The sequence below is a fragment of the Crocodylus siamensis genome, chromosome 1 (genome assembly GCF_052110815.1).
Source record: "Crocodylus siamensis isolate JL-2025a chromosome 1, ASM5211081v1, whole genome shotgun sequence".
NCBI classification, from domain to species: domain Eukaryota; kingdom Metazoa; phylum Chordata; order Crocodylia; family Crocodylidae; genus Crocodylus; species Crocodylus siamensis.
The window spans coordinates 157,610,776-157,623,839 of NC_143395.1; the positions used below are offsets into that span (position 1 = coordinate 157,610,776).

The 13,064-nt window shown below is 47.3% G+C and overlaps 1 protein-coding gene across 2 annotated transcripts in view; it reads right to left on the minus strand.

Moving 5' to 3' along the window:
* MOCS1 (molybdenum cofactor synthesis 1) overlaps positions 1-13,064 on the minus strand; it is a 63,183-nt gene that overhangs the window by 6,606 nt on the left and 43,513 nt on the right. Inside the window, exons 9-10 of one of the 2 annotated variants that reach the window (XM_090046834.1) lie at positions 7,029-7,149; positions 4,694-4,741 (exon numbers count right to left, since the gene is read on the minus strand). In XM_090046834.1, coding sequence (XP_089902960.1) covers positions 4,694-4,741; positions 7,029-7,149 — 169 coding nt within the window. Of the gene's footprint in view, positions 1-4,678; positions 4,742-7,028; positions 7,150-13,064 lie in introns of both variants that reach the window. The other variant, XM_090046842.1, reaches the window with a different exon arrangement.

Genomic DNA, 13,064 nt, shown 5'->3' on the forward strand with positions numbered 1-13,064 from the left:
TTGCTCTTGCCCCTTCCATCTCTCTGTGTAAAGAGGGATCACTCTGTTTTGCTACTTCTCCCAGCACATAGGATGGCCAGGGGAACAGGCATGAGCTGCAGCCATGCTTTCTACCAGTTCCTAGGACTGGCTTTGCGATGGGAACCTCTGTCATTACTGCCAGCTCTTGCTGTGTTAATGATGTATGCCCTAATTAAAGCTCAGTCACTGGAAACTCAAGTTCCCTCACTGAACCAGTTACCCTGCTGAGCAGGAACTCTGCCTGCTAAGTCTGGCACTTTATTTTAAATCCACTTAGTAGCACTCCTTCTGCCCCTTGCATTAATCCCTCATCTCTGGCATTTCTACAGAGCTTACTGCCAAGCACCAAGACAGAAGGAGCCTGTTACATGCCCAACTGAAGTGATTCACTTGATAAGCAAAGAGAAAAGGCGGTGATGAGGTAAGTGGTCAATCCCTGCTTTCACAATTTGCTTTAAGGACTGTGTTCCACTTCTGCTGCATCTGAGGCTACCAGGCTCTTTCTTGTTTTAAGAGAGTTGTCCATGCTAAGGAGTAGTTTGGCTTTGCTCATAGTCTTTCAGTCCCTCTTTATATGGAATTCTTTACCAGCAAGTTCAATAACTAATTCAGATGAATCAAAGCAACAGGACACCTTAACCTTTGCAGCACCATTTGCAAGGGAAAGGGAAGACTTATACTTATTTTCAGACCTAGTGCTGTAAACAACAATATGCTGGGCAGATACCGCCCCCAGCATTAAATTGCTTTGGATTGCATAAACTACAGTGGAGGATTAAGGCCTGTTTAACCTCTTCCCTATTAGACTCAACAGTGCTGTCTTTCACCTCGCTCTTATAGGCAGATGCTCCAGGCATCTCAGTTTAGCCACATTAAAGTCTATTCCAAATACCAGTTTACACAATATATCTATATGGAAGGGAGGTGTGCGTAAAGTCAAATGGTCTTTAGATTTTTGTAAGGCAGCAAGTTTAATTCAGGTATGGGGAAAAATAGATGCAGCTTCAATTGACTCCCTTAGAGCTGCATCCCTGCATAACTTGCCTACTTCTGGCTGTACAGCAATGCGGTGAACAGGTAATTAGCAGTATGTGAGACCTCATTTCCCTGTGGTAATGACCCATTTCCTAAACAGCTTTAAAACATACTACATGTACCATGCCTGCCAGTTATAGATTATTTTATAAATGACAGTACAATGCCACTAATGAACCAGGGAAAAGTTTGTTAATGTTCTCTTTGTACTTTACTAGCCACCCTGAAAAGTTAAGTTTGTTAACTTTCAACTTACATTATTTTAGAGGGTGTAGCAAGGAAGCAGGTAATACTTAAACTAAGGACAGTAAAGTGAACATGTGAGAACAACTTTCCAAGAACATTTCTGTAAGGGAAATAAGGGACATACTATATTACAGAAAGGGATTAGGCTAAGGTAATTGAGAGAAGCAGCTAGATTTGGCTTGCTAGGACAAGACAGATTACTAATTTCCAGAACATTAGATTTTATTAAATGAATCCCATGTTCTTTCTGCCTATCTTCTTCAGACTGTTCACATGATAACTTTGACTGAACTTTGAAATTAATTAAAAACGTAAATTAGGAAATCCTGTAGCTGCTTCCTATGCGTGTCTACTGGCCCATGTGTCAGCCCCTACTCATCTCCGGTTATGGAGACAGTTCTGTTTATACAGGGGATGCCAGTGGTTAGCTTTCAAGATGTGGAACACTTGGGGAGAAACTGGATAGATTTCTGCTATTATTTTACTTAGCAGGCTCTATATAACCAAGCAGCTATTCCAAGAGAAATTGGATGGATCCTACCTCTGCAATCTGCCTCACTCCCTCCTCCCAGTATTAATTAGAAAGAAGTCTGAAAGGCACGTACTAATAAATTACATTGGGTTGGGCCTACTTTGAATAGTTTACTTTCCACCACTTTCAAAAACCAGATGACCGTTATCTTACAACATGCAAGAGTAAATAATTGTTCCTGATTCTCCCTTCCTGGAATGTAACACAGCAACTCTGGCAATGCACCCAGTTTATACCTATATGTAGATACAAGTATATATCTATATCTAGATATAGGTATAAACTGGGTGTGTTGCCAGAGTTGCAGTGTTACATTCCAGGAAGGGAGAATCAGGAACAATTGTTTAAAGCAGTCTCACGTTGCAAAATAGGGGTCACCTGGTTTTTGAAGGTGGTGATAAGTAAATTATTCAAAGTAGGCCCAATCTATATATAGATTATATCTATCTGTAGATGCATATACACACATGCATGCATAAAGCAAATACAGAGGGCCACAGTTGCCTGCATGGTTCAACTTGTCCACATAAAAATTCAACAAGACAGAAGATGGCATGCAATCAAAGAAAAAGGGAAGAGAGGCTGTAAAAACAGAAGGATAAATCTAAAAAAAACGCATTTGCAACAAGTAAAGTGTTTGGAAGCTCCAGAGGACTAATTTGAGGGGGCAGGTACTGCAAGACCACCCTCCTTGGACACCTGCCCATCTAAGGAATATTGCCTGTCTACTAAGACAGTTTTCAGTTCCTAAGCTAGGTGTCTGCATCACTCCATTCAGGGCAGTTCTCCGAACTGGCAAATTATACTGCAAAATTCATGACTGATGTATTACTAAGCATGAGACAGAAATAGAGATGGAGAGTATTCCTCCCTTGATTGTTTAAAACCTTTTAGCAAGGAATAGCCAGAGTTAGTGCTTATTAGATCAGCTTTCACATAATGCTCTCTCAATGCTTTTTTCAAAAACTTAAGCTCATCTTGCACACGCACCCACCTCCTCATAAACGGATATTTTATAATTGGGGAAATATAGATACAGAAGTGATGTAACTTATAAGAGTCACTAACAGAACCCAGGAGTCCCAGTCCTTGACTTTGCCTGCTAGACACTATAGTTGATTAGAGGGCTCAATAGTTTGGAATCTGCCTCTCCCCTGAATTGGATATAAATCATGTACTATGGCATTGTCACAATCACCTGGACACACATTTTAGCAAAGGGAGGGTCTGGAGAATGCCTTCACTAGGAATAGGAACAGTAATACATTGCACATTGCTTTCTACAGCCTAGAACAGTTTAGTGTAGGGCAGGAGTGCTCAACCCCCTAGTCCATGAGCCAAATCTACCTCTCAAGCTGTGTGATCCAGCCTGCAGGGCTCCCCGAGGATCTGGAAGTTTGGCAGTAGGGGAGCAGTGATAGTTAACACTGCCACTGTTGTCACACAGCCTAATTTCTGATCCCTGCTGGCCAGATGAGATGGCTCTATACATCAGATTTATTTGATTTATGTGGAGCTGGAGCCAAGGCAGTGGGCCTAATTTAGCATATGCATGGCTGGGACCAGGACAGCAGGTTTGACATGGCATGCATGGAGTCAAGGTCAGCACAGGGCTGAGGCAGAGGTGGCAGGCCAATATAGCATGTAAGAGTTCAGGGTCAGGGCCAGGACAGCAGATTATCTGGTGCATGCAGGGCTGGGGTCAGGGTATTGGGCCCTATTTAGAGTGTGGAGCCAGAGCCTGATTTAGCATTCACAAGCCCTGGACTGTGGGTACAACATATACATGGGACCAGGGCTTAGCACACATTGGATCAGGCTCACAGACCAACCCCCACACTACTTATCCACCCTGTGGGACCCAAAAGATTGCATACCACTGGTTTAGGGTGCTCAAGGTGCCTGAGGGATAGACTGTCCTGTCTCCCCACTGAGGAAGTAAGTCCCACTCCTGCTCTGTGCAAGCCAACTCCATAAATGAAACAGTGAAGATACCCTGGAGCTGCCCCAAACCCCCATACTGGAGCATGCTGGTAACCCAGGTGCTGAGTACAGTGTACAGGGTGCTCCTCAAGGCATTTTCACCACTGCTTCTTCAGGGCTAATGCAATGGCAGGTGGGTTTTATTTCCTCATCAACAGGACTGAACAATCTGCTTTCTGAGTGAGGACATACCCTCAGTGGCTGGGGCACGATGGAGAAAGATGCTGTAAGTATCTAGACAGACACCAGGCTACAGTTTTGTTAGTAGTATTTATTGTGAACCTTTGCAGTGTTACCTTTCAAAAGAATCAAATCCCAAATTATCTGGAGCCATTCATTGAATTTCAGAAGGTGACAGTTAGGTGAAATGGCAAGCTTTTCATGTAGTAGCCATACCATTCCACAGGAGCTCAGGAATCCCATCCCAGCAATAAAGCAAGGCCTACAGCTTTCAAGTATCTATTGCAATTTTTTCAAGGTAAGAAAATCTCAGCGCACTGCAGCTTTTTATAAGAAACACCCAGAACCTCTGTACTATCAGCATACTGTTCTTGCTTAACATAAAGCAAGTAAAATAAGAGCAGTGTCAAAGCCACCAGTCTAGGCTATGAAACCCTAAATACATTTGTATTTTGACTTTTACAGAATTTTTTAAGAAATAGATGGATGATGGGACTGACGGTTGATAGATTAACCTTCTTCCCCTGCCTCACTTTTTGTTTTCACTGTGACTGCCTTTTTAAAAAATCAGCTCATCTGTACCTAAAGAAAGAACCTAACATAGCTTGGAATTAAAATCCATTCCTCTCTGCTCCATGAAGACTTTAAAACAAACAAGATCACAGTGTATTTATTACGTACTGATTTGTCACCCACCGATCAGGATCATTGGCCGGTTCTTCATTTGGGAAATGTTAAACATGCCTAGGAAATAAAGCACATGTGTAAAAGGTTAGTTCTCTACTTTCTGGGTCATTTGTAGGGCATATTCTATTTGTCATAGCTTTTTTTGTACCTCTCTAACCACCACCACATATTCCAACCTGCAGGAAAAATAGAGCTCAAGAAACCCAACCTGAAAATATTACATAAAAACATAAACCATGGTATCTGAGGAAAACATTCAAGGGCCCAAGTGGATCCACAATATGCATCAGCCTTTCCCAGATGGTCTCTTGTAATCAGAATTGCAATCTCTATTTTACAACATTCAAATAATTCAGGACTGTCATATTACTTCAAGAGCAACAGAATCTCTCTACAGAAAGAAACAACTTGAACACGTAGCTATATACTGTAGTTCGTGGCACACCAATCTCAAGATGCCCCATGGTTCGATACTAAGCTAGCTAGCAATACCTGCAGAAAGAACAAAATGTGAAGTTGACATTTGCTGATGTCCCATTGCTTTGGCCAGTAAAAAACCCTCTGGAATTTTTCAGACAACTTAACCTCTTAGGGTGTGTGTAGACAAAATGGAGGCCCTAAATTGAAGCAGTGGGTTTTTAAAAACACCTCTTCAATTTAGGGTCATGTAAACCCGTGCCATGCACACACCCATGCAACTTACCTGCCTCTCTGGCAGTGGGGAGTGGAGGGCAAGCTGTTGACAGGTGGAGTGGTCTCTGGGCTGAGGGGGGATGGTGCTTCTCTCCGTGGCAGCGGCGTCCCCCCACCAGGAAGCACCCACTCGCAGGCACCCAGCTTGGGCGGTCCTGGGGGACACCACAGCTGTGGAGGGAAGCACCAGGTCCCTGCGCAGCTCAGGTAGGCTCCGGGGGGGGGGGGGAGTAAAAATAAAATCAGGCTCGCCTCTTTTTTTTTTTTTTTTTCCCCCCCCTTGGGCAGAGCCTGCCTTCCCAGGCTGCTGCCAGGCTGCCTGCACTGGCTTCCTACAGAGCCTGAGCTGCAGAAAGTCCAGTGCTTTGCTCCGTGGCTGTAGGGCAGCCAACTAAAGCTCCTCAGAGGAGTTTTAGTTTGCTGCGGCCCAAGTCATTTAAGGTGCATTATGCTGCCAAATTTGCTACAGCAGCTGGAATTAATGTGTAATATGCCGATGCATGTAAACACCAACACCATTAAAGCAGTGCAAAAACATTTAACTCGCTTCATTCACACATGACCCACTTTTTGTCTACACACAGCTTTAGTTACTGGGGTTCAAACAGGAGGGGAAAACTTTGATTTGGTAAAGCACAGTACACAATGAAACTCTGCCCAGGCTCAAAATGATGAGCTCAAAGCTCCCAGGATTTTAGCAAGAAATTAAAGATATATGCTTTGAATACAGAAGTTCCTTTTCTTACACTAATGCTATGTGCTCAGGGAAGTTTAAAGAAGGCATGGGCAGGAAAGGAATTTACTCTGTGAAGTGGAGATACTGTTTTGGTCACCATACCTTCTAATAGATGTAATAGGACCAGAGAAGGGGAATGAAGATTGTGAGTGGCCACTGTATTTAGAAAAAAAAAGGCAATACTTCCTTATGGCATAAAGATAGTCTGTAGACTTACTTCCTCACACAAGAAACCAGAGTAGCTACTTGAATTTTAAAGGCATCTAGAGAGAATATGAATCAAGTAGCTTGCAGGTATGCCAACTAAAATAAGGGTAATGTCATCTCATGCACTGGGGTGTAAATGTACTGCCCCAGAGATCATGAAGCTCTGCTCCTCCTCTTGTTCTCAGGATAGTAGTCATAGTCAGAAACAGGACATTGGGCTAGACAGATGAGCTTCCAAACTGGTTTTTATAGTCTCCCACTGACCTACTTCTAATTAAAAGAAGCAGAGCAAACAGACTGCTGCAGATTTCTGTAGGCCTTTATGCTTTTGTTCTGGGGATCACCACCAAAGTGGCACTTGTGAGCCATGTGAAAATAAGTCTCTGGAAATCCAAGACTGCTAGGCAGCTTCAGTTCTAGTGGTGGGGGAGATTCAGTAATATGTGCATACCAATCTGAATTTTAGAGCAAGCACATAATTTTCAGGTTGACCTGTCAATACTTACTACTTCAAATTCAGTGCTAGACTATGCTGCCAATTAAGTGGGAACCTCAATGTCTCCTCTCCAGAGTCACTACGATACAACTCTATTTAATAAATTTTTCCTGCCTTCCTATCAATGTCTTGGCCATCATGCACTCTATCTTGGAGAAACACACTTCTTGGCCCTCTTCCCCCTTGTTACTGCTTGGATGCAGTAAACATACCAGCATGCTGTTTCTTTTTTCTGCCCACTGCTGCTCCAATGATCTCAACCAATTCGTCCTCCGAGGAGCCTATCCGCAGATGATCTCTCAAAGACACTTCTGAGTTCCCAAAAAGGCACACCTGCAATAAAACACAGGCAGGTGAAAGGGAGGAGATAAGAATTGGCTAGGGAGCATTAGTCTCTGTATCACTAGCTGAGCATCGGAAGAGTATGACACTACAGTCCTGTCTTTGCATTAGTCCCTTGAAACTGTGAGTCAGAGGATGGCACTTTACATTTCTTCATGGTGCCAACATCACAATGGGGAGACATTAGCCTATAAACAAGTTCTGCCCTGTCCAAATCTCCAACCTCAATTTCAAGGATAAGTATTTCCAAAGTTAATGGAGAACAATTAACTGTGGCAAAGAACCGAATGAGGTGACCCTGTAAAAAAAGAATTCACTCCTGCCTCAAGTATGTGATTACTGAGTAGGGAGGTGTGGATTACAAGGGATATGGCTGTAAGTCACAAAATTCAATGCAAAAATGGCACTGCACTCTGAAGTATGTGCTGCCAAGCCAATAAGATCCACTATTTGTATAATTAACCTCATATCAAGCACCAAAGAATGACAGCATTATAACTATAGTGTTTGCCCTCTACTCAATCCTAAAAATCACCGGTCAGCAAGTGACTTAACCATCTAAAATAGGAATATCTGCAAACACTGGAGACAGAGTGATCATTAGGGTTTTCACCTCCCTTCATCTCTCCTGACATTGTAGCACAGGACTTCTTGCACTAGGACAGGACTGAGAGCTGCCCATCTGATAAGCCATGGGATATCTCAGGAGCTAACAACCAAGCTGTAGTCTTTTTTTTTTTTGTAAAGTTCCACAACTTAGATTTTGAAGTGTACTGATATTGCTGACAGTGTGTGCATGCTCATATGACAAACACAACATTGTTATTCCCCTTCTATAGTTTTATTTTGTTCTTTAATACAGAGGACTCTAATTTAAAGGAAACCCCCTTTTTTGTTCAAGCAAAGGACCTTGGGCATCAATAGATTTTTGCACCTCAAAAAGGGATGCAGTAGAATTAGAAAAAGACAACCAAGATGATCAGAGGTATGGAGCAGTTGCTATACTGGAACAGACTGAAAAGGCTAGGACTCTTCAGTATGGAAAGGAGAAGGCTGAGGGGGAATAAAATCAGGGTGTGTACAAAGTGAATAGGCAACTGTCATTAACCAAGTCTCAAAATACTAAAACTAAGGGGACACCCACTTAAATCATTAGGAATTGGGATTAGAACTTAACCCCCCCCCCGGTGTATGCATTTATTTTATTTATTTTCACACATGTTAGATACATTTACACGCACAATTAATATGAAGCAATAAACTCCAGAGCATTATGAGCTGGCTTACTGGAGTAAACTGCTCCTAGGTGAAGCATCTACACATGAATCAGAACCACTGAGTCAGAAGGGACCTAGACAGATCATCTAGTCCCCTGCCATGGGCAGGAAGGAGCACTGGGGGTGGGAGGGGTCATAAGACCCCAGCCAGGTGCCTATCCAGTCTCCTCCTGAAGATCTCCAGGGAAGGTGAGAGGACCACCTCTCTGGGAAGCCTATTCCAGGCTCTGGCCACCCTTACAGTGAAGTAGTTCTTCCTAATATCTAACCTACCTATCCTCCCTCAGCTTGCGGCCATTGTTCCTGGTGACTCCAAGGGGGGCCCTGGTGAACAGACTTTCCCCAAGTCCCTGCTGGTGGTCCCTGATAAAGTTGTAGGCAGCCACAAGATCTCCCCCCCTCAGTCTCCTCTTGCGGAAACTGAAGAGATTCAGGTCCCTCAGCCTCTCCTCATAGGGCTGGCCACAGAGGCCCCCAACCATATGAGTGGCCTCCTCTGGACCCTCTCCAGGTTCTCCACATCCTTCTTGAAGTGCGGCACCCAGAACTGGACACAGTACTCCAGCTGCAGCCTGACCGGCGCCGCATAGAGGGGGAGCAAGACCTCTCTGGACCTGTTAGTGATGCCCCTGTTGATGCATGACAGGGTGCGGTTGGCTCTGCCTATTGCTTCGTTGCATTGGCAACTCATATTCATCCTGGAGTCAGTCCTGACTCCAAGATCCCTCTGTGCTGCCGAGAGGGTCAGCCCCTAACCTATAACCATAATGCTGGTTCCCTCTCCCCAGGTGCAGCACCCTGCACTTGTCCTTGTTGAACCGCATCCTGTTCAGATCCACCCACTTCTCTAACCTATACAGGTCTGCCTGGATGTGGTCCCTGCTTGCCGGTGTATTCACTTTACCCCACGGCTTGATGTCATCAGCGAACTTGAACAGGGTGCCCTCCACACCCTCGTCCAGGTCGCTAATGAAGATGTTGAACAGCACTGGCCCTAGGACTGAGCCCTGGGGGACTCCGCTGCCCACACCCTCCCAGGTCGACATTGACCTGTCCACCACCCCCCTCTGGGTGTGCCCCTGGAGCCAGTTTGCCACCCATGTGACTGTGCATTCATCAATGCCACAGTCCCTCAGCTTGCCCACCAGAATTGGGTGGGACACTGTGTCGAAGGCCTTCTGGAAGTCCAAGAAGATGACATCGACTTCTTCCTTCCCATCTAAGCTCTTTGTTACCTGGTCATAGAAAGAGACCAGATGAGTCAGGCAGGATCGGCCTTGCAGGAACCCATGCTGGTTACCCCTCAACATCACTTCCCCTACAGGGCTCTCACAAATGTGGCCCTTGATAAGTTTTTCAATGACCTTCCCCAGGACAGAAGTGAGGCTGACTGGCCTGTAGTTGCCAGGCTCTTCCTTCCTCCCCTTCTTGAAAATAGGGAACACATTGGCCCTTTTCCAGTCCTCAGGGACTTGGCCCGAGCACCAGGAGTCCTCGAACAGCCGTGCCAATGGCTCCGCAATGACACCAGCCAATTCCCTCAGCACCCACAGATGAAGGTCATCCGGGCCCGCTGACTTGGACACATCTAAGCCCTCCAGGTAATCCTTATCTAGTTCTGAACTAACAGTCGGGGGACTCGCATCCTTCCCGGGCCTCTCTATGCTATCACCCAAGAGCACCCCATTGTCAGCGGACAGGAACACGGAGGCAAAGAACTTGTTGAAGTGTTCTGCCTTCTCTCGTGCGTCCCTCACCAACTACCCTGCCCTGGCTTTCCTCGTAGGGGTCCAGTGTTGCTCAAGACTTTTTCTTGCTACCTATATACTTGAAAAAAAGACTTTCTGTTATTCTTAATCTCAGAAGCTAATCTAAGCTCCAGTGCTGCTTTAGCCTTCCTCACCAAATCCCTACAATCTCGGGTCAGGGAGGTGTACTCCTCCTTTGTCCCTGCCCCCTGCTTCCACTGCCAGTATGCTTTTTTCTTTGCTCTCAGGCCAGCCTGGATATCCACACTCAGCCATGAAGGTTTCTTAGACCCTTTTCCTGCCTTCCTGCACAGAGAAACTGCATCCTGCTGCGCCCAAGGATAACCTCCTTGAATGAGGATGAGCCTCACATGAGCCTGGGACAGCAGCAATTTGAGCTGGGGAGGCCCCTGGTTGGCTGGGCTGACTGGGTGCAATTTACGCCCATGGTCAGTATCTATATGTGCGTTTCAGTGCTGTAACTTACTCTGCTGTAAGACAGGACTGTCCCCAGCAGTCCTATCTTACGGCAGAGTTAATTAGTTTACTGTACCCAAATAGTGGCGCGTGTGTAGACGGTGATGCTTTACTGCTCAGCTAATTAGCCTACTCTGCAATGAAGTGCATGCGGAGATGCACCCAGTGGGCGCGTCTACACATGCCCCTGACTGCACAGTCCCAGCAATGCATGGGCTGTTTCCAAACCTATGTTGCCATAGCAATGAGCTATGTCACTAACTTATCGCTATAGCAACATAGTGTGTCGTGTAGATGTGCCCAGTGCATAGTTACCTTATGGAAGTCTTTGCCAATGATCAAAGGGAAGCTGGGTGACAGTGACCATAAGCTGATCACCTTCACCATCTGCTGTAAAGCTGGCAAGTCAGTCAGCAATACAGAAGTCCTTGACTTCAGGAAAGCTGACTTTGACAAGCTCAGGAGGCTTGTCAGTCAGGCCCTAAAGGGCCACAACCCAAAGGGGAGGGAAGTTGAGGACAAGTGGTTGCTCCTCAAGGGAGCAATCCTGGATGCGCAAGCACAGTCTATCCCATCTCGGAGGAAAGGCAGCAAAACGACACAGCAGCCCCCTTGGCTCAGCAAGGAACTAGCAGACCTCCTGTGTCTTAAAAGGAAGACCTACAAAGGATGGAGGACTGGAACCACCACCAAGGAGGAATACTCTGCTCTGGTCCGCACCTGCAGAGAGCAAACCAAGGAAGTGAAGGCTGTGATGGAACTCCAACTAGGTACAAATATCAAGGACAATAAAAAGTCCATTTTTAGATATGTGGGGAGCCAGAGGAAATGCAAGGGCAACATGCTAAACCAGACGGGACTACTTTTTCATGGGCATCGGTTGTCAGTTAACTTGCTAAATGAGTACTTTGCATCAGTTTTTCATCAGTCCCCTGCCTACTGTGGGTCAGGGATGCCTGAGTGAGGGAGGTTCCTTACCCTCCATTGACGCTGACCTCGTGAAGGAACACCTGGACAGGCTGGATACCTTCAAGTCAGCCAGCTCTGACAGTTTACACCTCAGGGTACTCAAGGAGCTGGGGAGCATCATAGCCCAGCCCCAGCATGGATCTTTGAGAACTCCTGGCGCTCTGGTGAAGTGCCTGAAGACTGGAAGAAGGCCAATGTGGTGCCTATCTTCAAGCAAGGGAGGAAAGTGGATCTGGCAAACTACAGGCCCATCAGCCTGACCTCTATCCTGGGGAAGGTCTTGGAAAAGATTATCAAGGAGGCCATCCTTAACAGACTACCTGACGGCAATATCCTGAGGGATAGCCAGCACGGGTTTGTTGTGGGTAGGTCTTGCTTGACCAATCTCATTTCCTTTTATGACCAGGTGACCTATCACCTGGACAAGAGAGAAGAGATTGAAGTCGTATATCTTGACTTTAAAAAAGCCTTTGATGCAGTATCCCCTCAGCAGCCGCAGAGCCCCCTGCCGACCCCCAGCACAGCCGGAGGTAAGCGGGCTTGTGGTGGGAAGGGGTTAACTCCTTGCTCCCTGGGAGGAGGTGGCTGCGTTGAGCCGGGCCGGGTCAAGCCCCCGCCCAGGCCCCTACTTGGCCCAGCCCCCCAGGGAGTGAGAAGAGAAGGAGTGGGGTACTCACCTGTCCCCCTCCTGTAGGGCAGGGCCCCCCAAATCCCGGGCAGGGCCCCCCTGGCCTGAAGAAACCAGCTTTCCTTGACAGCAGGCCCACTGCGCATGCGCGCAGTTTAAAAGGGCCCGCCAAACAGGGAAAAAAAGCTATGTTAGGCTCCGGAGCGGTGAGAGACGCGCAGGTGAAGCCCGCTGCGCCCCCGCTCCCCTGAAGCCCCCCAGACACCCCCTCAGCAGCCGCAGAGCCCCCTGCCGACCCCCAGCACAGCCGGAGGTAAGCGGGCTCGTGGTGGGAAGGGGTTAACTCCTCGCTCCCTGGGATGAGGCGGCTGCCTGGAGCTGGGCCAGGTCAAGCCCCCGCCCAGGTCCCTATTTGGCTCAGCCCCCCACGGAGCCACGTGACCGGAGCCGCACGAACAGGCTGCGTAAACAGGTGCTCGAGTTAGCACGGAGTTCGTGCAGGTGAGGGCACGAGACCCTGCCTGTGACCCCCCCCAGAGTAGTCAGCCCCAGCCGTAGCCAGCCTGCCAGAGGCATGACACGGATGGCATGCGCCGCACCCCGAGGGTCCCCTCGGGCTCTGCGGCCCCCCCCCCCCCCCACTAGGCACCTCAGAGACAGCCACCCAGACGGAGCCCATGGTTCCAGGCTCCACACAGACAGAGCCCCTGGCTCTTGGCTGCGGGGGCTCCCTGTCCCTTTTTCAGGCTCTGGGGCCCGGGAGCATGGCCACCTCCCCTTGCAGGGTCTGGTCTGCTCCCTGCTGGG